Raw genomic sequence first — 26,377 nt, forward strand, 5'->3', positions numbered from 1 at the left:
ACATGTGAGGGCTAGCACCATCCTCTGAGCCCTCCATGTTGGAGCAAATATGAGTTGTTCTATCACAAGGAGACCCATGAGACCCATTTTATGCCCAAAACATAAGATTGGGTTCCACTTGATGATTTGCATGGTTATCTAGGGGCCAACCCCTAGTAGATGATTTATGGAGCCCTCTTGACTCACCTTGGCACAAAGAGAGCTCAACTCATGTCTCTAAGAGGCTCACGTAGTGATGACATTAGCATTTTGACCCTCTTGTGGGTTTATCTTTATGATTTTACATTGGCTATGTGGTTGGCTTGTAACCACAATTAGTTTTGCCATCCATTTGACAGCTAAGAGGGGCTTTAGGCTAATATTAGACTTGATTGGACATGTATAATAAGATGAGAGCTCATTTGAATCTCTCATCATCATCACTTTTGGAATTTGATCTCTTTAGAAGAAATCGCACTTGTTTCTTTGGCAATTGGAGTATTTTGGATGTATTTTGATATTTGGAGCTAGTTCGATTTTGTCATTGGAGCTATTTCTTGAATAATGGATGGATATATTGCATGTCATCTTGTAAGTGCTCTTTGTTGGTGATTTTTTCTCTTGAAATTGTTTAATGTATGGATTTGTCGCTTCTAGAATGTACTAATTTTGCTCTAATTATTGAAAATTATTTCTTGGAAAGGCTTTCTAGTTAAGTATTGCATATGTTATTTATTGTATGGTATATAATGAATATTCCTAGTGGAGGAATCCTTTCACTCTTCATAAAACTCTATTATCTCTTGGAGTGAGTAATTGCTTAAACTTTGGTACCTAGGGCATCAATTTTAGGCCTCCTTAAAAACGATTTAGTTAATCTTAAGCTTCTTAAGACCCCAGATGGCCAAAGGACAAGGCACTAATCCAAGTCCTTGGTGGTCAAACTCAATTTTTCTCCATAAATTATCCTCTCTAAATTTCGGTCGTCTAAAGGTAGGATGACTATCTAGGGCTTAGAATGACTTTCTTAGGAGGAGGTTTTGTGGGAGTCGAAGAGCCTAAACATCAAGCCTAGGGTTTTGACTACTTGACCTCAAAATTTGTTGGGCATCCACTTGGATTTCATCCATAAAATCTCTTGCCTTACGCGTTGCCCTAAGAGGGAAACCCTAGCTAGTTTTTCCTCAACTTGGTGACTTCTTTGAGGGTTGTATGAGCTTAGTACTTGGTGAAGTATATGATAAGAAGCCCTTTCTCTCTATTGCCTTGATCTTGGGAGTGTCTTCATCCACGATAATTCACAAAACTCCAAGTCTTGCACAATCTATTTCTAGGGCTCTCATAGGGTGCGAAGTGCCTCTTGAGGTCTTATACCAAAACCTTGAGCATTCCTTGAGAGGTCCTAATTCATCACCTTGCACCTTAAACCCTAGAATATCTATTAAAGGTAGTTATCATCTTACTGCAACTCCTCCCATTGGTGAAACTCTGTAAAGAGTAGGGGACCTTGACTGCGGTGACAGTGGGCCATTGTCCCATTGTTAGCACTTAGTCTAGCCCTTTGTCTTGTAGGTTTTTCCTTTCGAAGGCCTGCTAGATTTTGTGGTAACAAGGCCCACTAGTTAGTCATTGTGTGGTTAATTAATGTGAAGAGGTCATCTTTATGGAACAAGGCCTGCTAGGTTGTTGATACTCATTAATATTGGGACCACTAGTGGTTAAGATTTGGTTAGTGAGAAATTGTATAGAGGTAGGAGGCTATGAAATGGATGGCAAGGATGATTGTAGAGGTAGGAAACCATGTAATGGATGTTAACAAATATTATTGTATGGGAGCTCTGCTCATTTAGATTTTTCCCCATTGAAGAGGCTAGTGAATATTGCTCACCTTTTGGGGTATCAATAAACAGTTCTATTTCGGCAGGTGCTGTATTCTGGTTGGTCTCTCTTATATTTCCCGCGGTTTGCATTTTTGTCATATATTGCTCTTAAATTCTCAGTATCTGCTATTTACGTACACTACATCTATCCTTTGTAGTTTGTTTGTCTTGGAATCTGTAATCAAGAAAATTGATAAATTATATTATTTTGAGTTGTTGTAGTGTATGCTATAGATGTTACCCATTTACCACTGTTTTAACTTTTAAGAATGTGAGCTTCCTAATCCATCCTTGTTTTGAAAAACACTTTTACCGATTTCAAGCAACTTAATTTTATTGGAAAATACAATTTTATTTGTTAGAGATAACATGACAACTTATAAAAATCACGAAGTTGTTCCCAGCTTATGAATTCTATCCTCTTGCAACCGTTTAATAACATAATATTGTTTAAATTATTCAGTTATGGGAATTAATTCATGAATTCACAACCATTTAATAAGTTTCTCTAGTTTAAATGTTTTTAATTCGGCAACTGAACTGCACCATTTTTTCAATTTCTCAATCTTTTCAAGCTGGAAAACAATTTGTTGTATGCCCCATTGGCTTTTGAATTATCGTTTCCTATATTGGGTCTTTTACTTGGCATTATGATTATTGATAGAATTTTCTATCCTTTTCAGAATTCAACGTGCTTGTACATCTGTTTATTTATTTATGATTTTAAAATTTAACACCACTTTTTGGAATTTTGATGTTTACATAAAATACCTACAGATGAGAGTTATAGCTAGATGATTTTTCTGGACTTCTTGTGGATTGTTGAAATAAAAAATGCTGATTAAAATATCTATAAATAGCGATCGAAGCTGCTGTCTAAGTTCTAGCTAATTTCCATATACCTTAGATGTTATTCATTCGGTTTCTTTTTGTTCTGGTGCTTGCTTGAGCATATCTTGTGGCTTAAAGCTAAAGCAGAATCAACTTTATTTGGTGCCTGATTATTACAAGCTTTACAATATTTTCTCATAGATAATTGAAATGGCTATCTGTTTGCCCTATGCGCAGGTACTGTGGGTCTCTGGAGCCAATGCCTATGCCTGCAGGTGGTGGTGGAATTGTCAGCGCTTTATTTGTATCTACTGATCGCAGATTACCTAAGATCCGAATTCAAACCCGACAACTTGGAAATCTCATTGACAAGCGTATCATTGTAGCTGTTGATTCATGGGATCGGTTATCACGGTATCCATCTGGTCACTATGTGCGGACGATAGGAGAAATAGGTGATCGTGCTACAGAAACCGAGGCAAGTTTTCGGTTTTTATTTTTAATTGACATTTTGAAAGTCCTAGGTCCTTGCAAAGCATCAAAACTAGTTGAAATTTTTTTATTCCTGGCACACATTCTTCCAGAATAAAAGGACATTGCTAAGTTATCAAATTTTACAGATCTGTTTCTAAGTTTCAGAAAAGCTAAGATTACAGGCATTCTGTATGTTGGATCCAAAAATGTTTTCTGAATGTTGCTGTTTCTTACAGGTTTTGCTAATTGAAAACGACATCAACACAAGAGCATTTTCTGAACAGGTTCTAGCTTGCTTGCCACCCTTGCCCTGGACATTACAACCAGAAGATTTGAGTGATCCTCACCGAGAGGATCTATGCCACTTGAGAGTATTCAGTGTGGATCCACCTGGTTAGTCTTGCCCAGTGGCATCCAAAATTAGAAAGATATCAATCTCTTTTTGCCCTTTTTTTCACAACTATTTCAACTAGCATAATAATAGTCTATGTTATTGTCAATATGGTTATTATGATTGCAGGTTGCAAGGATATTGATGATGCACTATGCTGCCGAGCACTCCCAAATGGAAATTTCGAAGTTGGAGTCCGTATCCTAAGTTAACAAATTCAATGTTGTATGTTTTTAGGTAGGCTCACTATAATTTTTTGCAATATATTAAAGTTTCTGGTGAATGTTGATGGTCTAGGCTGTTAGTAGCAATCGAAAGTGCATTCTCAGTTTTCAGTTTCAGCTGAAGATTTCAACTTATAGCTAGAAGTACCAGAGGCAATAATATTTGCTTCTTGTGAGGAAACAATTTAAACTCAATTTTCTTAAAGTTGGCTACTCTTTCTAAAAGTTTACTACTCGTTTGTGAGATAATAGAATTTATCCAAGTTTTTCCTGGTTGGAGTTCTTCACTAGAGTGAAAACTGACAGTGGCTTCGCTTTATGTTAGTTTAATTAATATTTATGGCCATTTTTTAGTAATTAGGATTACTTTACGTAAATCAAGGACATTAATTATTTTAGTATTAATAATAAATTAACGGAAATAAATTACATAATGTCTTTGCCTCTTCAGTTGTATAAATGTAGGAAGAGATTTTTATTTAAGTGAATACAAACTTGATAGTTGATCTCTTTTCCTGCTTTGTTGATTTTTAAATTATTTTACAAAGAAGCACCCTTTAATCTAGTTCAGAGGGAGACTAATTTAAATGTTATCCTCAGAGATTATTCTACTCACCAAGTTAAAGATTATGGTTCAGTTTCATTTCAGTTAGATGATGACAAATCTATTTTTCTGCAAGCAGTTTTTTATGTACCTGGTGTGAAAAAGTATCTTGTATCCATATATGCTCTAGAAGATAAAGGAATGAAAGTTGCTTTTATTAATGGAAAAATTCTAACTTGGCCTATGAAATCAAGTATGAGAGAAGCCTTCATTCTTGGATCAAGATGTGAAGGGCTTTACAAAGTCAATGGTAAACCCATTCATGCACTGGTCCATGATACCGATTTTCATTGTGAGCTATGGCACATAAGATTTGCTCACCTACCCTACAAAGCCTTACCTGATGTAAGGAAGATGGTTTCTGAAATGCTTGAGATAAAAAACAGATCATGAAGGAGTTTGCCCAAGATGTGCAAGTGGAAAGCATATAAAGGGACCATTCTTTCAAGCAGAACAAAAACTAGTTATGTACTTCAGCTCATACATTGTGATTTATGTGGACCTATGCCTATTAATTCTCTTGGTGGCTACTTGTATTTCATGATTTTTGTTGATGATTTTTCTCGCAAGACATGGATATTATTTTTGAAAAAGAAAGGGGAAGCATTTGACATGTTCAAAGATTTCAAGACTTTGATTGAAAATTGCATTGGAAAGTTGATCAAAGCTTCCAGGTCTGATAATGGGCGAGAGTTCACTTAAATGATTTTAATGATCTTTGCAAAGATGTCGGAATAAAGAAAGAAACCACTGCGCCGTACAATCCACAACACAATGGTGTTCCTGAGAGGAAGAATAGAACCATTATGGAAGCAGTCAGAGCCATGCCGCATGATCAAAAGCTACCAAAGTTTCTATGGGGAGAAGCTGCAAATACTATTGTTTATGTGCAAAACATAACTCCTCATCAGACCTTAAACAATAAGACTTTTGAAGAAGCATTCACTAGTGAAAGGCCTGATGTGAGTCATTTGAGAATCTTTGGCTGTCCTGTATACTTCCATGTGCCAAAAGAGAAAATGAACTAACTGGAAGCTTCAGGTAAGAAAGGTATGTTTGTTGGTTATTGTGATGATTCAAAAGCTTATAGAGTTTATGTTAAGTTTAGGTATGTTCTATGCTTAGAGCAATTTATTTTAATTTTCATAGTTAGCTCAATGTCTTTTCTAGACTAGCAATCACATCAGCATTAAAGTAAACTACAGATAGAACATAAACATAAATCGCAGAAGACATGCCAAGACAAGAGGACACAAGATGTGGCGCTAGCCAGGGACAAACCCCAATGCGGGGAAACCCTTGATCAATTCTTCTTATATGTTCTTCAATAGTTCAGCAGAGAAGAGAGAGAGAGATAGTACATTTACAACAGAAGTCAATACTTAGACTAATATATTATCTCTACATGAGATCAGTTGAAGACATCCTGCTTCAACTGATTCTCCAAGGTGACTCATTCACCTATCATGTGATGCATCTTGTCCATATGCTGCACTTCACCGTGCTGCACCATACTGCACCCATCATCACAATACTGGACCTCATGCTGCTGCTGTCCCAATGTTTACCTAGTGCCATGGATGCACCATGCTATGCCTATGTGCTTGCTGCACCATTGCTGCTTTGTGTCCTAGCTGCATCAAGTACTATAATGCTGTCCCATACAACACTCTACTTGCGGCTGTCCATGTTGCATCATGTTTTACCATGAATGGTATAATACCTCATCATTGCCATGCTGTCCCATTGCAGCACCTATGTCTAGCAATACTGATCATATGTATTGCTGCCCATTGCTGTTATGACTGTGTTCAGGTTAGGGCTACCACACAGTCATGAGATAAGTCCTTTTAGGATTGCAGTTTATCTTGAAGAGCTTTCCCTCATGCCACGCTGCCCTTTGAAGGTGCTGTCCACCCTTGACAGTCCTTGACACAACCTCAGTTGTGTGCTCTGGTTTGCAGCCTAGCACAACAGCTAGCTGTAACACTCTGCCTTCCCAAATGATACCCAAACAACAACGTTTCTTTCCTCATGAACTCGGGCAAGCTGACAACACTTACCTGCACTCAAACGCATACATATACAACCTTGAATCTCTCCTCCTTGTGACTGCGGCTTCCCTATCTTGTTGCTGTCCATGCCCACGTTGCTTCATGCTATGATAAGTTCCCTTCTGATGCGGATGAAGTCCTTCTCAGGGCTCCTCTTGACAACAGTTTAGGGCTTCCTCTTGATAGTGGTTTAGGGCTCCCATTAGCTGTGGATAAGGGCCTTCCCTTTGCTGCGGTCAGAGCTCCTTCGCTACGGATTAGAGCCTTCCCTTTGCTGCGGATTAGGGCTCCCTTTGCTGTGGATTAGAGCCTTCCCTTTGTTGCGGATTAGGGATCCCTTTGCTGTGCATTAGAACTCCTATTGACTGCAGCTAGGGCTTCTTAGATTTGCGGCTAGATCTCCTCCAAGACTGCGGCTAGGGCTCTCCTAGATGACTGCGTCTAGGGCTCTTTTAGATGACCCTCTCCACGCGTCTTCCTTGAGAGAAGACAAACCAAAAACAAGTGGAGAGAGGGAGATCATGAGAGTTGTGTTCTCAAATGATTCAAGGCACCTTTATTTATACAAAAAACGTGGAGCACATGAGGGTTTATTTGGTTGCTGGCTGACCTTTAGATCAATCCTACACCGCTCGATGAGAGGGATCCAAGAAAAATATCAACTGCCATTAATAAGATGACCCACATGGAGTTTGGCCCTAGTTGCCAATTTTAACAATTTATGTACATGGTCAAAGAACTATAGAGTTTAGCAGAGATGTAACATTTGATGAAGATGCAACTCTTAGAAAAGCAAGAAACTCTCCTCCTCTTGCCATTGTTGAAAGGTAATCTGTTAATGAAAAATACGCTGTATTTGAGTTTGAACTGGAACTTGAGAATGAGCTTGCTGATAATCCAATGGGTTCCATGGATCCTCCACCACATGATCTCCATACCAGAAAGAGACCACTATGGCTGCGAGATACCTTGCAAGATGCTGAACAACATGCTGCCCCAAGAGGAACGTTCAGAGAAAGTAAGAAGCCAAGTTGGTTTCAAGGGTATGTTGTTGCCATGAGCAACATCATTTAGGCAGAACCATGCACCTTTGAAGAAGCTGCAAAAGAACAAGTTTGGAAAGATGCCATGACTGAAGAATACGAGTCCATCATCCAGAATGATGTCTGGGAAGTGGTTCCTAGACCTCAAGGTAAATTTGTTGTCACTTCCAAATGGTTGTTTAAGATTAAACATGGTGCAGATGGTAGTATTGAAAAATATAAGGCTAGATTTGTAGCTAGAGGTTTCTCTCAGAAAGAGGGAATAGATTACGATGAGATTTTTGCACTTGTAGCTCGATATACTACTATTCGATTTGTTGTTGCCTTAGCTGCTAGCTAGGGATGGACTCTTCACCAAATGGACGTGAAAACTGCTTTCTTGCATGGCTTCCTCAAGGAAGAGGTATTTGTGGAACAACCACAAGGCTTTGAAGAGCATGACAGGGAAACTCATGTATGCAGACTGAAGAAAGCCTTATATGGGCTGAAGCAAGCTCCAAGAGCTTGGTATGCTCGCATTGATAGCTACCTGATAAAGCTTGGTTTCACAAAAAACAGTGCAGACCCAAGTCTCTTCTTCAAGACAACCCAAGATATACCATTGATTTTGGTATTGTATGTTGATGATTTATTCTTGATAGGAGGAAAACCTCTTATCCTTTAGTGTAAGAGGGAGTTAGCTTCTGAATTTGAAATGAAAGACCTTGGTTTGATGCACTACTTTATGGGGCCTAGAGGTCTGGCAAAGACCTGGTGAAATTTATCTTTCTCAAGGAAAATATGTTGTTAAGCTTCTTGAAAGATTTGCTATGGTAGAATGTAAGTCCATGCATACTCTTACGGAAATGAACTTTAAAAAATTATGTGGCAAAGTTGCAGTTGGCAAATCCCATAGAGTATAGACAACTCATTGGTGCTTTGATGTTTGTGGTAAACACTAGGCCTGACATATGCTGTAAACACTTTAAGTCAATATATGATTGATCCGTTTCATACCCACTGGATTGCTGCAAAACATGTACTCAAATACTTGCATGGAACTATCAATCTAGGATTGAAATACACTGCTAAAAATGTAAGACTTCATGGATATACAGATGTTGATTGGGCTTGTAACTTTATCAATAGAAAAAACTCTTGTGGGTGCTGCTTTAGCTTGGGATGTGCCATGATCTCTTGGATGAGCACCAAGTAGAAGTCTGTTGCACTAAGTACAACTGAAGCTGAGTACATTGCTTCTAGCATGGCTCGCTGTGAGGCAGTTTGGCTGAGGAGCTTTTTGGGGAACTATTTGAGCAAGTTCCAGACACAACAATGATATATTGTGAGAATAAGAGTAGGATTTGTCTTGCAGAAAATCCTATGTTTCATGACAAGTCTAAGCATATTGAAATCAAGTATCACTATATCCGAGATATGGTGCAAAGAGGAGCAGTTCTTGGTTTTTAGAGAGTAACTTGGATTCATGGACATGAGCCTTCCGAGAAGCGGTCACAATTGATTGAGAACACTAAGCTGCCTTTCCCCCTTGTCAGAGCTCACAGGATTAGGAAATGATTCCGGAAAGCTCCTGAGGATGAGGGACCTCTTGTGTAGTGTGTGCCACGGGTAGGCCTCAATATGCATCCAACCCACAATCTGAGATGTGGGAAGAACCACCTATCTGGCCAATAGGTGTAATGAGACTTGTCTAGGATGTTGGTATTCCACCACTTGACACTTGGTTGTGTTTGATTCTATTTTGTGTGACTTGTTTGAGTCTTGTCTATGTGATGTCTGTGTTCCTAAGTTGCACGAAACGGGGAAATGGGTATGACTTTCCGAAACAAGCACGGGTACAAAACGTGACCCCCCAAATTTTGGAAACGGGGAAACGCAATATATATATATATATATATATATATATATAGGACATTTAAGAAATGTTATGTGCAATCATAAAGCATACATGATACATTATAATTTATTACATTTAAAGTTTAAACATTATGATTAAATCTATATCACATTTACTCATGAATGATCACATAATGAAAATAGCAATATTGGAATATCCAAAATCAACCTTTATTATATATCCAAATCTCAAAATCAACCTTTTATTATATATGAGGCTGCAAGTACAATAAAGACTATGAGACTACAAGGACTATAAAGACAAAAGACCATTGCTCTCTTCCTCTTTTCTCCTTTGCTAAAATCGTACGTCTCTAAGAGGAACGACTTGCTCAATTGTGTGATGAGGGAATGAAGCGAGAGTCTTTTTATAACTTGAGAGAGACATCTAGAAGCATCCACAAGTTATTTTATTCGCCCAATAAAAAATTAGAACCGAAAAAACAAAAAAAAAAAAAGAAGAAAAATTGTAATATGAAGTGGAAACTCCATTATACGCCCTGGAAACACTTTTCCGGCCGTACTGGCCATGTTTCCCTAGCGTGAGACGTGGCAGTACGACTGTAAACTTGTTTCTAGGCCGTACAGTACACGTTTCCGCGTTTGTGGAAATTTCGTTGTACACCCTGGAAACGCGTTTCCGGTCGTACTGGCCATGTTTCCCCAGCGTGAGACGTGGTAGTACGACTGTAAACTCGTTTCCAGGGCGTACGGTACACGTTTCCGCGTTTCCGTTTCGTTTCTTGGCTGAAATGGACCTTGGGGCAAAGTTTCCTGCAATATTGCTCTGTTCTATCACCAAATTTTTAAATGAAAATTGGTTGAGTGTAATCCTTGTCTATGTGACATGTGATGATACTTTCCTTTCCAAATTTGTTTCAAGTGGATGATTCTTCTTTAGATTGCGATTTCATTGTTACATATATTACAAAGCAGAGTTGAGCTGAGATGAATGAAAGAGATTAGAGGAAGCAGAGATCTTTGATGCAAAAAGAAATTCCTCCCTAGCTGAGAGGGAGTGTTAAAATTCGACAGCTCAGGGATGAATTTTTCCAAGAAGAAATCATATCTTTTAGTTCTATTTGAACCTCTTATAATAAAATTTCATTTCTAATATGACTTTCCAAAATTAGTAAGTCACATCTCAATTTGGAAGTGACTTTCTAAAAATAGAAAGTCATGTCTAAATGATCAAAGATGATCTCGACATATGGAATCCACTTTAAAATCAAATCAATCATGATTATACAAGTCAAGAATTAATATTTTCACCTAACTAGTATTATGATAGTATTATTTATAAAATAGTCTAAAGTGATTCACCTTTAATGGATTAATAAAAACGAATTCTCTCATGAAATAACTAAATTAAATTGAGAATCTCCTCTTTGGCAAATTGAACCTCTCTCTTGGAATAAAAGAGTAACTCTACACTTAAGAGAATGTAACTCTCCCTCACTAATTAAACGTATGGCAAAAGTGTAACTCCTCATTAAATGCACTTGTAACTCCCTTATTGAATTCGATTTGTAACTCTCACCAAATATTCTCTCATGTCTAAGTGTAACTCTCTCTCTCCCTAATTCGAATTGTAACTCCTCAAGACATATGTACCTCTCTCTCTATTCTTGGGATGAGTTACACTTCTCCTCAAGTAACTCCTCCCTCACGGAATTCAATTCTCCTATTATTGGCTCAAGGCATGAACTCATTTTGTAACTCTCCTTTCTCATTTATTTAAGCAAGAGCAAGTGAGAGTTGAGAGTAGCATGTTCATTGTAAAGAAGGAGAGCTAATGTTGAGTGTGTGCAAGAGAAGTGTGAGAGCAAGTGAAGAGTAAGAGCAAGGGAAGCGCTGGAGCAAGTGTGAAGGACAAGATCTGATCAAGAGGAGGAGGAGATCTTCAAGCAAAGAGCAAGAGCACTTCAACTGCAAGTTGATCAGACATTGACGACTTTATTCATTCTCATTCTCTCTCTCTCTGTACTCTGTTAAACAATTGAAGAAATCTAATAAAAGAAGAATAATTTGGGTTTTCCCCTTGTGGGTTTTGCCTTGGTCATTGGACCTAACTCTCAGTGTCTCATATTTGTGCTTGGATATTTTCATATGATCCTTAAGTTTATGTTCTATTTACAATTGTTGATCTGAAAAGTTGTGAAGAAGAAATTTGCATTCTAAGTATTTGTAACAACATAGAACATACAATTTTGTGCAAAGTATATTCAGTTTTCTGCAAAGTACATTCAACGTTCTCTAGTGTGCCAGATGGGCAGGGCCTAGCGCAGTTGCAACTAGGAGATTAGTCATATCAGTTTTAGATTGTTGCTGCAAGACCATCACCCTTGCTACACGGACCCACACCATCCTAGTAGCAGGTTCAGTGTTAGGAGCCAATCATTTAGATGATAATTGTAGATCTAGTTGCAGTCAGTACATGTGAGACAGTTGCAGAGCTAGATGCAGTGACACAGGCAGTGCGAATTGCCTAGTTGCAGTATGTAGGTGCAGTTCTAGCCAGAAGATTCCCAGTGTAGAGCTACGTAGACCAGTTTCCAGTACAAGAAGACATCACGAGCTGCTTGTTGATTTGGGGTAGCATCGGATGTGCTCTAGCCATGAAAATTGGTGGAGAGGCTAAAGCACATGAGATCTCCAAGACTTAGAAATGGTTTGGGCAGATTCTAACCGGTTTGAGAGATATTAAAATAATTAATATTTTTAATGGAGTTCCTAAGTCTAAACTTAGAAAAAAAATATTAATGGGTATTAATATAAAACTGGGTTAGAAGGTTCCAAAAGTCATGGATCAAACCAAATCTAATCTTAGCCGTTGATTAGAGATTTAATCTCGGCTGTTGATGGACCAACGAGAAAAGTATAAGAGGAGGCTTGAGGGTTAGTTAGAGAACACACCAGAGTGTCAACCATTCATTTTGCTAGAGCGGGTTTGCTAAGAAAAGTTGAATTAGTGATCAGCAGCGAGGGGCAGTGAGTACGAGGCAGAGACAGTACTGGGAGGCCAACGCAGAAGTAGAGAGAGCGAGAGCAACAACTAGTCTAGACTACGCAGAGCCCAACAGAGGCAACGTGGAGGCAGAGGGATTGCGTCATCCATGCAGAGGCTGCTGGAATGACGCAGAGGGTCCCAGAAGCTATGCAGTGCCTTAAAGGGTTGACGCAGAGGGTCCTGGGGCTAACGCAGGTCAGTTGGAGGTTGACGCAGAGGCCAGAAGGGCCAGCGTCGAGCTTCAGTTATGCCAGAGAGGGTTTCGTGGGACAGGTTTTTTGAATACCTATTTCCGAATATAGAGGTATTGCTACCGTATATTCTCTGTCGGTTGAGCCGGTTAGGCACCCTATTGTACTTAGACTGCATAATAATATAACCCTCAGAATAGCTGCACCGATTTTCCCGCATTGGGTTTTTTTGGGGACATTTGTCCAAAATTAACGGTGTCACTTGTGTGTTTGTTTTCTTTCAATTGATGATCTGTAGATGTTGTGACTGTGTTGTCTTTATTTCGATATTTAAATGTATTAAATAACTTGTTCGAATTTAAACAAGTAGAAGAAATAAACCAACAGAATACAGATTAGTTTTCTAACGGATAGACTTAGAAAATTCAACACTTCTAGGAGGGAGCTGACAGATTTCCCATAGTGAGATCGAGACTCAGAGTGAGTCTAGCTTCATAGGGAGAAGCCCTATGGAGGCTAGCGCTTCAGGACCTGGGGAGATCAAACTCATTATTGCAGTAGTTGGAACTTGCAACAGCAGTGCGGAAGCATCGACAAAGCAGTAGCAACAACAATATGAGTATATTAGATTTTGTCATGTTTGCAGCTATACCTCTAGGAGAGAGGTGTGGCAACATGGAGTTGTAGTCCCAGAGTTGCAGAGATTGGGCAGGGTTCGTTGAGGTGTCCTCCTCATGGATCATTACCTTGCTACAGGGGCCCATAATATTCAGTAGTAGGATGGATCAATGTCAATGATACAGTCAGATTCCAAAGTGACAGTTGTAGACTAGTAACAGTCAGAGGCTGAGGAGCGTAGTGCAGTGTTGGCAACAATGTAGAGTGGCATAGTGAAAAGTCAGCAACAACACAAATTTTTCAGTGGATAGTCTAGTGGCTAGTAGCAATCAAGACTCAAGAGACAAATGCAACATACACAGTTGATTCAGTATTTAGGATGCTTCTCAGTTGCAGCTGTTGCAGTTGCAACAACAATAAATCAGAGGGAGTTGCAGTGTTGATGTAGAGTTGGAAATAATATAGCAGTGTCAGCAGAAAGACAGATGCAGCATCAGGGTTGCGCAGTGGTAGGCAGTCACAGTGGCCAGACATTAGCAGCGTGACAAAGGTGATATAGAGACAGGGTTTTGTAGAAGCAGTGGTGCAACACTAGAACACCTTCCTCGCTAAGAGGGAGTGTTAGTTTTTGTAACATCGGAGGTGTTCTAGTCTCGAAACACATGAGCTCTCCGTAACTCATAAATTGTTTCTGGAAATTCCACGTAGAAGTGTCTCAATTAGGTTATTGGCCTATTTTTAATATTTCTTAAGTCTAAACTAATTAAATATGGTTAATTAATCAGAATTAATTGAGATAAGGTGTGAATCATCTAGAAACTCACACGGATCGACTTGGAAATAATCTGGGTCCTTGATTAAGTTTTAATATTGGCCGTTGAAGGCCCAACAAAAGATTATAAGAAGAAGTCGATGGGTAGATGGAGAACACACTTGTGGAGATGCAATTGATGGGTACATGGAGAACACTCTTGTGGAGACACAAAGATCGATTTCCTTGGGCAGTTCGATTTTCCAGAGGCAGCGGCCGAAAGAGTTCGAGCTACAAGGAAGCAGAGACAGGGAGGGGTAGGGACAATGAAGCCGAAGGAATATTTCTCGATTCGGTGAGTGCATTTGCAGAGAGGACGAAATTTCTCGAGGAAGCTGCGTAGAGGTAGCACAAAAGCTTCAAAGGGCAGTTCAATTTGCTGAAGGAAGAAGACGTTGTCAGTTTCAGAGGCTAGGTAGAGGTTCTAGAGGACCGAAGAAGCATTTTCCCAGTCAGTAGCAAGCAGAGCGACTTGATTTTCCAGTTGTTCTGAGTAGAGCGAGTGCAAGCAGTGTGAGTGCGGGCTGAGCATGTAGTAGATTGCACTCGGGTGACGCAGAAACTGCGCAGGGCTAGGTGGACGACTTGATTTTCAGTGGCAGTCAAGTGCCAGATTGATCGGAGTGAGGGTAATTTCCCTTATGATATTTTCGCCAATATTTTCTTTGCAGGATAGCTAATACTCAACATCCAGATTGTACTCAGATAAATTCACTACTACTTAATATTTAATAATATAAAACCTTCAGCTATTGCACCGGTTTTCCCATGTGATGTTTTTCTGGGGATTTTTGTCCAAAAATAATTGTGTCAAATTTTATGTGTGTGCTAACATTTCTCAAATTCCAGCGTTATTATTTTCCATAGTATTTTTGTGAAGATTGCAGTGTGTTTATTTCGTTGTTGCCGTAGCAATAAACTGCTAATTTTATTAACAGTTAGAAGAAATAATACTAGTCGCTACAATAGGATTTCGTACTTGAAATTTTCACACAAATCTTCAGACATGTGCTTAACCACCTCTCTGGGATTTGTCAAGTCTGGTGATGCGTCCGTTTACTAACACTTGTAGGTTTTGGTGTAACGACAATCGTGATTCCAACAAGTGGTATTAGAGCCAAAGGTCTGGAGTTTGAATCACACCTGACTCACGCTGGGGGGGAGATTGTTTGACATTGAATAAACCAACACTCCCCGTGTGTTTCGCGACACGTGCTTAACCACCTCTCGTGGATATGTTAACTCTGACGATGCATCCGTTTACTAACACCTGTGGGTTTTGGTGTAGTGGCAATTGTGATTCCAACAACCACTGGATGTGAAGTCTTGCTTTGAGTTTAGATCTATTAAGCAAGGAGACTATACACTGCCATTCACAAGTTTATTTATGCACAAAGGATTCCTAGATATAGAACCACTATATTCTAAATGTTCTTGGAGTATATTTTTGGAATAAGAACATTGCTTGAGAGAATGGCAAGTTGTGTTGGCTCATCATAGTTTTCGTTGGGGCATATAGGGAAGAACGACATGGAGTTGCCAACTTCCTTCATCTTTCTCACATAGACAAGCTAGAGTAGCACAACTAAGAGATAGATTTAATGGGATTGTCTCCTGCATGATGGATTGATGACTGTTACTGTACTTTTAGAAGATCCATTCTCCATCTTAGAGAGACTTCTCAAACAACTAGATTCTCTGCCATGCTTTTGCAATTCCTCACAGTAGGAGGTAAACCTTCCTAAAACTAAGGATATAGAGTTATTTGCACTACCAGAAAGAGTGGAAAGCAGCAATATTTGGTTTATGGAAGCCAGCAGATGGAGATAGTGTGACAGTCCCTGGAGATGTATGCTAAATGCGTGAGCCACTGAGCATAGTGGATGCTTGCAAGATATTTGACAAAATGCCTGCATGAAATGTGGTTTCATGGAATGCAATAATTACAGGATGTGCTCAGCATGGGCTTGCCAAGAAAGCCCTGACACTTTTTGATCCAATGCAACATGCAGGCATGGAGCCAGATCATGTCACTCTTGTGGGTGCTCTTTCTGCATGTAGCCATGCAGGTCTAATTGAGACAGGTCATGACTATTTTAATTATATAAGTCAAGATTTTGGCATTACTCCAAGAATGGAGCATTATGCTTGCATGGTTGACATTCTAGGGCGTGCTGGATGCTTGGAAGAAGCAGAAAAATGCCATTTGAAACTAGTGCTCTGGTGTGGCGAACATTGCTTGGTGCTTGCAGAGTGCATGGCAACATGAAGGTTGGAAAACTGGTGGCAAAATGGCTCAGTGAGTTGGAACCGCAACATGATGCAATGTATGTCCTGCTATTTAACATTTATGCTGCGGCTGATCAGTGGGATGCTGTGGCAAATGCAAGAAAAATAATGAAAATTTATAAATCCCATTCTCATAACTCCACTTTGGGAGTTGGGTCAACCTAGTAACCACCTCCTTGGGCTTAAATGGTAAGGGGGTGTGTTACAATTAATCCTTTGAAAAGTCAGGTGTTAGTTTCTCTTTGAGAATGAGCATAGCTTAGTCTTTGCTTTCTTTTCTTTATGTCACGTTGAGATTTGCCACCAGCACTTAGCTAAGGGTGCTCTGTTGATCAAAGATGTCACTTGATCAACCTGCTTTTTCTGATTTTCTGTCTGCGATAGTCGCGCTAAGGAAGAGGTTACCATTGTATATAACGTTACTGTTTATGCATTTTTGTTTGTAAATATTTAAATAGGTGTATTTTTCGAAATAAAGATTGATTTCTTCATCTGCTTGTCTCTGGTGCTCCTACATAATTAAAGTTTTCACTTTTTTGGATGTTTGCTTGATACACTTTCATCACAGTGACCATATATCTTACCATACCTACAATACTTTTGTTTGCCTTTGACATGAAGATGGGATTTAGCTTATCCTTATTTTCCCCATTTTTCATAGAAAGTGTAGAAGTGGAAGATGAAGATTTGAGAGAAGGAACTTTTCTCAAATTACTGTTGTGGCTGCGGATTTTGCTGTAAAGAGTTTTTGGAGTTTGATCACAATCATAAATGCAAATTTAAAAGAATGCCCCAGGGAATTGATACTGAAAAGGCCATTGCCTTCCTGAGATGAGGAAACAATCCTGCAACGATCTTCACCCAAAAAGTCCCATAGGAATCTATTACTTTCACTCTAGAAGAGAACTTGTTCAAATGACCAGTATATTGGCAAATAGTTTCTCTTGTCAACTGCTTGAGTTGTCAATATTGTGTAAGCATATCCTCTTTGTATCCCGGGGGATAATTTTCTTTGGTTTTCCCTAGGGGGCTTGTTTTTTGTTTATAGTCTATGATAAAATCAGTTTCCATAGCATTTTGAATTTTATATCTCTTCGTTGTTACCATTTGTGTATTGTAACACATTGAATCTTTATCGACATGTCAGGTCACTTGTTTTATTTATTTATTTACAAGGCTTAATATTGAGTTTGAAATTTTAGTTATCTTCTTAAACAAATGATTATGGACAATGTCATAGTTTTGAAGATTTTCTGAAGTACAACAGTCAATCTACTTCTTGTGGTAAAACAACTTCAGTGTAGCTGTCATGATTATCTTTGTTGGTTTAATCCTTTTTTGTTTGCTCATTACAAGATTACCACTTCAAAAGGAGACAGGGGTAAGAGGCCAGATTGTTGTAGGTTGTTGTTTAGTCATTGGTTTCAGTGGCTTATACTTCGGACATCCCTTAACAAAGTTGTGATGTATAGACATTGCTGATGTTACAAATTTTGTTCTCCCGGGTACACCTCTTGATGAAGAAGCTTCGGAAAGAGGCACGTCTGTTTACTTGGTTGAGCGGAGAATAGATATGCTCCCAAAACCACTTACTGAAGGTAGTGCCAATGTTATGTAGCTACATTCTTGATTTGTGCAAGCAATGAGCAGTTGGAGAATTGAAAATTTTGAGATTTGGAATGTGCCAAATTCATATGTAATGACCTGCTTTGGATCTTTTTCACATTCTTGACAGATATATGCTCCCTCCGTTCAGATGTTGAAAGATTGGCCTTTTCAGTTCTTTGGGTAAGAAATTATCTTCTCTGACGTTTCTAGAGATGCACTAGTAGAATTTTTCTTCCAAACAAGCATGCGTATATACTATAAACATGTCACAAATAAGCTGCTCATGTCTCAGTTCTTTTGGCCTAAGTCTGTATTAGATAATTTAAATCTGATTCCATTTAAATATCACTCTAAAAACTATGTTAGTGTATCCTGTTTGAATATATAAATACTATGTGCATCATTTGAACTATTTTACCGTGGTAGATATGCCTTTGTGATTTTCGGTGTAGTTTTTTTACAGGGCATTTAAATAGCTTTTATGTGGCATAATGTTTGAGTCTATGCTTGTAAACTTAGAAAATTTTATTAAAATGGCCATGGGGATGCACTTCTCCATATAAAGGACATAAGAAAAAAATGTGAGGAGGCAGGATCCATAGCGTGGGACAAAGAAGTTTTGGACTGCTCATCTAGATTTCCCCTTCTCTCCATAGATAAATCTCCTAAGCCCACAGGATTAAATTTTGATAGATTATCTCTGCTGCACATAATCTTTTCATGGACCTCTGGTCATGTTTTCTACATGGCCCTCTTGGAAAGCTTTTCCCAACTGCCGTTCCATATTTTTGATCCCATCTTGATGAGGTTGTATGCCTCATGATGCTGTAGCAAACACTATTTGGTCTCCACCTCTCCCATTCTGCACACCTGGCATGTCTTCTTTGCATTCCTCGGGTTCTTCACATCTTCCCATTTTACACCTTAATCTGTGAGGGCTGCTTCTTATTTGGGCCAAAACTTGTTTTCTCTCCACATTGTTGGAATGGTGGTATTCTCACATGTGGTCATTTATGGCTAGTTGCCCTTTGTTATGAATATAATTTATATGAAATTTATAAAATTAATGTAAACAATAATAATGATAATTAATGATTAATTAACTAGTAATTAGTTAATGAAGAGGCATGTCTAAAGGACATGACCATTCAATGAAAGGGCACCTGCCTAGTTATATAAGCAGACCCTCATTGAAACAATCACACATTTCATATCAATTTTTATATACACTATTCAATATACATACTTGCATTCGCAATGGAAGTCTTCATATTTGAAGTGTTCTGAAAATTTTGTTGCATATACGAACTTTGTTCGTTACATTGGTATCAAAGCTGTTTGATCCTCCAACTGCTTGACCGCTGCACAAAACCAGTTTGAACCGGGGCCTTTGGCCACCAACTCTTTGTCATGTCCATTGTCGTGCAATTAAGGCTTTTAGCCACAAAAAACATTGGAGGTTCTCCATTTCTCGATTAGACCTTTGGCCATTTAAAAATTAAATTAAAAAGAAAGAAAAAAACAAAACAAAAGAAAAAGAAAAAGAAAATAGAGACTTAAAAAAAAAGAGTAAGTTAAAAAAAAGTCGATATATGTTATAAAAAATAAAAAGTCAAAAATATTTAAAAAAGAAAGAAAGAGAGATTAAACAAATATATATAGGAAAAAAATATTTAAAAAGAGTCGAATTTTAAAATTAACACACACACACACACACATATATATATATAAAAGGGTTATTTAAAAAATAGTATAATAAAAAAACAATCCATAAAAAAAACAAGTTAAAAAAATTGTATTTAAAAAAAAATAAAGAAAAAAGATGCAAAAGCCACAACCCGAACTTCTGCTTGTTGACCGGGCTCCTGATGGCCACCCAACCATCGATCACTGCCATCTTTGCCTTCCGTCCTCTGCCAGACCATTGGCTGTGCATGTTGTTGCTGCCGCCACCACTCCATCATCTTTGTCACCGCAACCAACCATTCCATCATACGTCACTATACCTTATCCAACTAATGCTACCGTACAAGCATAGCCAGTGACATCGTCCTTCCCCAATGCCACAACGCTTGCAGGCTGCTTGCCTTGTTCAACCTTGTCCACACATAGTTGTGATTAATTCAATACCCTAGGTCGAATACCATTCCATCGACTGCCGTCATCTGCTGCCGTGTTGTTGTTGCATTTCTGCATTTCTATAAATTGTGGCACCATTTGGGCGGACATGCCCGTACGAGTGTTAAGCATAAACTAATTTTTGGAAAAAAAGAGATAATATTATAAAAAAGAGGTGAGGGTTTGTAATAAAGGTGTTTTTTAAAAACATTACTTCTTGTTAAAGAACCAAAAATAAAAATAAATTGCAGTTAAAATTATTATTGAATTAGTTTAGAAAAAAGAGAGGGACAATTAAAAAAAAAATAAGCCCAAAATTCAATTTAAAACTTCCAATCAAAATTATGAAGGAGACTTTATTATAGTTTGAAGAAGTGAGTCTTATACAAAGAATATAAACTCCTCAAGCAAAGTATCATTTCTATCAATAGACGCAAAATGGAGTCTATTTCAGAAATAAGGGAAGGAAGATTTTTAGAAACCTCATTCAACACTGCTCCAGTGCTATTTAGAATTAAGGGAACTCTTACAGGAAATGATGTTATTATTTTTATCTCCCCTGCCGAAAATAAAAATTATATAAACTCTAAGCTCGCAAACCAATTGGTAATACCTGATTCAAATATAATCGAAAAAGTAGACAGCTGGGATAAAAAATAATATGACATAACTGAATTAGAATTAAACATTGGGGATTATACTTTTATATCACAATTCTTTGTTCGATCCTTATGGAGCAATCAAGGTGACATTATTTTGGGGTCACCCTGGATGGAAACTCTAGGGTCTTTCATCCTAAATACGAAAAAGAAGTTTTTGACATTTTCATACAAAAAAAAAAAAATAACACTACAGGATGTTACATTGAAGCCAATTTCAGTAACACTAGAAGACATACAAGATATTTCAAAAGTAATTTTGCAAGAAGGTAATAAAGTACTACAAAATATGCAAAGAGAAGTTGGCAAGATCACCGGTGACGAAAATGAAGAAGTTTCTCGGCTTAAAGGCCATAGTGACAAATTACTAACGCAAATTAAAAAGCTTAAGAAGGACAAGAAGTCATTGGAAAACAAGGTACAACAACTTATTGAGAAGGAAGCGTCAAAATCTTCAATTGCAGAAATTCAAGTTGATGAGAAAGGAATGAATACCAATCCAATAAATATCACAACTCAAGAAGAAGACAAGCCGGTTGAAGAAAAAACACACTCAAATGATGCAGTTAAGACAATGAAAATTCCAAATAAAGATTTTGTAACGCTGAGATGGGTATTCATTAACCCACTCACTTCCTTATTGTGGCTATATTTTGTTGAAGAATCTAGGGCAGTTAGAGTTAATTAGATTCTTCTTGGGCGATAACTATTTGTGAGTTATTTAACTTTACTTCTTCACTTGTCATTATTATTAGAGTGTGTCTTCTTAGTTCATCAAATAGCTATCAAAAACAAAGAGACAAGAACAGACGATGTTGGCTTTCTGCTAGGGCCAAACCTCTCCCTCTTTGAGAGGAAAACCCACACAATTCTTCTTATAGAGATTCCAATTGACAAATACCAAGACCATGACCCTTGACCTACTTGGCCACTCCGAGACCAAGACACCAATCCTTTTCTTATTGTTGAGATCATCATCATCATTACTGCTTCATCGAGGTCTTCATTACTGCTGCATTATCAAGGTCATTACCGATAAGAAGAATCTGATTGGTAACCCATCTGTATAGCATCATAGTAACCAACATTGTTTCCACAACAAGGCCTTGACTGACAACTCTATCTCTCATTAGATCAGAGCACAATGTTGGCGAGACCAATGACTATAGACACCTTCATCATTATCTCTCAAGGTACATACCCACCCGGGTGTTCACTGAGTATGACCTTCTAGGACTATTCTTATCTTGGGTTCCCAGCCCTCAAAGAATATCAGTCCTCTTGCCTACTCTTGTCTTGGATGCCCTACACATCCTCAAAGAGCATCGGATGCCAGATGATTACCCAATCCTCCATTCTTTCTTCCAAAGTGAAGACAAGAATGTTGTGTCTATCTCTCCCTCTCAATTGGGGAAGATATGCCCAAGTTTCCTCTGATCAAAAACTTGCCCAAGCTCCCTTTTAATCAGGAACTTGTCAGAGCTCCCTCTTAGCTAGGGACTCTTCTATACATCAACAACTTCTTCTTCGTGGGTCCTTCAGTTGCTTGATCAACTTCTCTTCTTGATGTCATGAAATTCGTTTGAGCTTCTTCCTTGTAGGGTGTTAAAATTGGCAACTAGGGCCAAATTCCACATGGGTCATCTTATTTATGGCATTTGATATTTTTCTTGGATTCCTCTCTCCGAGAGGTGTAGGATTGATATAAAGATCATCCGATTCCGATATGTCGGCCAACAAGCAAAACAAGCATTCAAACCCCCAGCTTATCCTCAACGTTGCATATAAAAGGAGGAGACCTTAAGTCATTTTATCATCATATCATCGTCACTCATCTCTCTCTCGTCACTTGGTTGGGTACCCTAATCTGGGCAACAATCTCTCACACGTGCAAAGGAGGAAGGACATTTTCTGTTTGGCTGTTTGACCTCATTGACCGAATTTTAGAATGCTGTATTTTGGGCTGCGTTGACCAGCATTGACCTCCTTTTGACTGCGCATTAGGTGAGGCATCTTCTCCTTGGCAAGCCACCAATATGGGCACTGAAATCGAGGTGATGTGACCCCCCATTTGACTAGCGTTGACTGCCCTAGATCTAGCTGCAGTTTGACTTTCGTTGACCAACTTTTGACTGGACTTTTTCAGACTGTTTTGGGCTGATTGGAGGCTGGAGGCTGAAGTTGACTGGGTTTGACGAGCTGTTTAGAGGAAGAATTCTGCCCTTTTTGAACAACATTGACTTTTCTGGTTAGGGCTTTTCTGCTGCTGACATAAATTATCAAATTTGCAATTTGTACTATCTCTCTCTCTGTTGAACTATTGAAGAATATAAGAAGAATTGATCAAGGGTTTCCCCACATTTGGGGTTTGTCCCTAGCTAGTGCCACATCTTGTGTCCTCTTGTCTTGGCTTGTCTTATACTGTTTATATTTATGTTCTATCTGCATTTTACTATCATGCTGATGTGATTGCTAAACTGGATATTGATATTGGGCTAATAAAAAATTTGAAGTAAATTGCTCTTAAGAAGAGAACATACCATTGTTACCTAAAATTAACATGGTATCAGAGTTGAGGTGAAGACAAAGCCCAAGTAAGAGTGAAAGAGCAATCACCAAAGACAGTTGAACAAGGACAAAAGGCTCAATGGGTTTCTCATCCCACTTCTCGGATGAAGACAAGCTCCGTGAAAAGTCTGACTATCATGGATGGAAGATGTCTCTTGATCTGACCTTGGAAGAACAAGAAGTGTTGGATTATGTGAAGGGTAAAATCCCTGAGCCTTCTTCAAATGCACCGGCTGCTGCAAAGTCCAAGTACAATAAGGCTAAAATCAAAGCGAAGAAGATTATCAGAGATTCCATTGACAAGCGTCAGGTGACCTACATCTCCGATTTTAACACCTCCAAGGAGATCTATGACAGGTTGGTCAGCATGTTCAAGGTCAGTAATGCAAATCAAATTTTATTTCTCAAAAATAAGTTGAAGGATATTAAGAAGGGCAAGGACGAGGATATCCAATCCTACTTCTTAAGGATCACTGAGATCAAGAATGATCTTCTTTCGATTGGAGAGGTCATTCATGACAGGGAACTTACCATCACTACCCTTGGAGGACTCCCATCCGAGTGGTATATATTTAGAACCACTATGTTCAATAATGATCGAATTCCATTGTTTGAAGAATTGTTGTCGAGATGCATTCAAGAAGAAACATGGATGGTGGAGGAAGAAATGCCTTCTAATAGAAGCAACCCCACTACTTTCTCCGCTCATTCCAAAAGGAGAGATAATGCAGGGTCTAAAGGTCATTTCAATGGAAAGCTTGGATCTAAAGGTGGAAGGTAGAACAGGTACTTTGTTTGCAATAAGTTTGGCCACTATGCAAGGGAGTGTCCAAATACAAGGGACACATCACATGATGATGATCACAATCATTCCAGGGGCAACTTCAACAACAACAATCAAAGGAATGGCAGGTTCAATGGCAAAGAAAAAAGGAACGCGGGACATCATGGAAATGGTCAACCCTCCAAGAAAGCAAGGAACACCAGGTATGAAGAATCAAATGTTGTTAACAATAAGCAAAAGGAATGCTATCTTATATTGACTCTCTCCCCTACCTCTCCAACGGACTCTTTGGGGAATTGGCTAATTGATAGTGGTGCCTCAAGGCACTTCACTGGATACAAGGAAGCTCTCTCTAATCTGATAGAGAAGGAGACAAACTTGGAGATTAATCTTGGAGACGATGCCACTTGTCCCATGAAGGGGATATTGAATGTTACCCTTCAATCGAATCAAGGTAACATGATTCATTTACAAGAGGTTCTATATGTACCTGATCTCAGGAAGAACCTAGTGTCCATTTTGGCAATGGAAGACAAAGGATACAAGGTGGCATTCATCAATGGAAAGGTACGTGTTTGGAAAAGGAATTTTAAAGATGCTTTTACTCTTGGGTTCAGGGTTGGCACGTTGTATCAAGTTGGAGGAAGTCCATTGGGACACATCTCTACAATCTGAACTATGGCACCAGAGGTTTGCCCATCTTCATTATAAGGCTCTACACGATGTGAGACAGATGGTGACAGGTATACCCGAGTTCAAAGTAGAGCATGAAGGTGTATGTCTGGGATGTATCGAAGGGAAACTTATAAGGGGACCATTCTCCTCAAGTAATAGCAAGACCACAAATATATTGCAGTTGATCCACTCCAACCTATCTGCTATGATGCCAGTAAACTCTTTGGGAGGATACTTATATTATTTGACCTTTACGGATGACTATTCTCGCATGACCTGGATCTACTTCTTGAAAATGAAGGATGAAGTGTTCACCTGGTGTCGTCACTTCAAAGCCATGATCGAAAATCAATCCGAGAAGAGAATCAAGATATTGAGGACTGATAATGGGACTAAGTATGACTCAAATGAATTCCATGTTTATTGCAGAGAAGTTGGCAGAATGGTGTGGCTGAAAGGAAGAATCATACTATTGTAGAAGCTGTTCGTGCCATGCTTCATGATCAAGGGCTTCGAAAGTTCCTATGGGTCAAAGTTGCAAATACCGCCGTGTATAATCAAAACCGATGCCGTCATCAAGCATTGGACTCCAAGACTCCCGAATAGATGTTCACTGCTAAGAAACCCGACGTCTCTCAATTTAGAATTTTTGGAAGTCCCGTATATTTTCATGTGCCGAAAGAGAAAAGAAGCAAATTTGGTGCATCAGGGAAGAAAGGAATCTTTATGGGTTATAACGAAAATTCTAAGGGTTATAGAATTTATGTGGTTGGTTAAAGGGAAGTTGAGATAAGTCATGATGTCACCTTTGACGAAGATATGGTCCTCAGCAAGATCAACAACTTTCCTATTCCAAGGAAGGACAAAGAAGCTGACACCGGAAAATAGGGTGAAAAAGGGGACGAATCGAAGCCTGATGTTGATGAACCTATGGATCCTATTGATCCTCCTTCCCAAGAGCTCTCCTCCTCCAAGAGGAGACCCTCATGGCTTAGGGAGACTCTCAAAGATGCTGAGAGACATATTGTACCAAGGGGGACTTTCCGTGAGGGCAAGAAGTCGAACAGGTATCAAGGATACTTGATCGTCATGAGCACTATCATTTAAAATGAGCTTTCATCATTTGAAGAAGCTGTGAAACAAGAAGTATGGAAGGATGCTATGAATGAAGAATACGAGTCAATTATGAAGAATGATGTCTGGGATGTGGTTCCTAGACCCTAGGACAAATCGGTTGTCACCTCTAAGTGGCTCTACAAAATCAAGCATGGAGTTGATGGAAGTGCAAAAAAGTTCAAGTCTCGCTTTGCACTTGTTGCCCGATATACCACCGATTCGCTCGATCATAGCCCTTGCTGCCTCTCAAGGATGGAACCTACATCAGATGGATGTCAAGACTGCTTTCTTGCATGGTTTGATCAAAGAGGAAGTCTATGTGGAACAACCCGAGGGGTTTGAGGTTCATGACCGGGAATCTCATGTATGCAGGTTGAAGAAAGCTCTCTATGGCTTGAAGCAAGCACCCCGGGCTTGGTATGAGAGGATTGATAGCTATCTGATGAAGCTGAGATTCACTAGAAGTGAAGTCGATCCGAACCTTTACTTTAAGGTTGAAAATGATAAACCTCTCATACTGGTACTTTATGTGGACGACCTCTTTCTGACAGGTG

The 26,377-nt window shown here is 38.9% G+C and overlaps 1 protein-coding gene across 2 annotated transcripts in view; it reads left to right on the forward strand.

The window, feature by feature from the left end:
• Positions 1 to 26,377, forward strand: part of EMB2763 (ribonuclease II family protein) — a 253,929-nt gene that overhangs the window by 92,598 nt on the left and 134,954 nt on the right. For both annotated transcript variants that reach the window (XM_089406033.1, XM_089406032.1), the window contains exons 10-14: positions 2,928 to 3,168; positions 3,401 to 3,557; positions 3,685 to 3,753; positions 17,768 to 17,893; positions 18,031 to 18,083. In XM_089406033.1, the coding sequence (XP_089262159.1) occupies positions 2,928 to 3,168; positions 3,401 to 3,557; positions 3,685 to 3,753; positions 17,768 to 17,893; positions 18,031 to 18,083 (646 nt within the window). The remainder of the gene's footprint in view (positions 1 to 2,927; positions 3,169 to 3,400; positions 3,558 to 3,684; positions 3,754 to 17,767; positions 17,894 to 18,030; positions 18,084 to 26,377) is intronic.

This window comes from Pinus tabuliformis, chromosome 2_2, assembly GCF_031772625.1.
Source record: "Pinus tabuliformis cultivar Carrire ecotype Pingquan chromosome 2_2, CPIR1, whole genome shotgun sequence".
Taxonomy (NCBI): Eukaryota; Viridiplantae; Streptophyta; class Pinopsida; order Pinales; family Pinaceae; genus Pinus; species Pinus tabuliformis.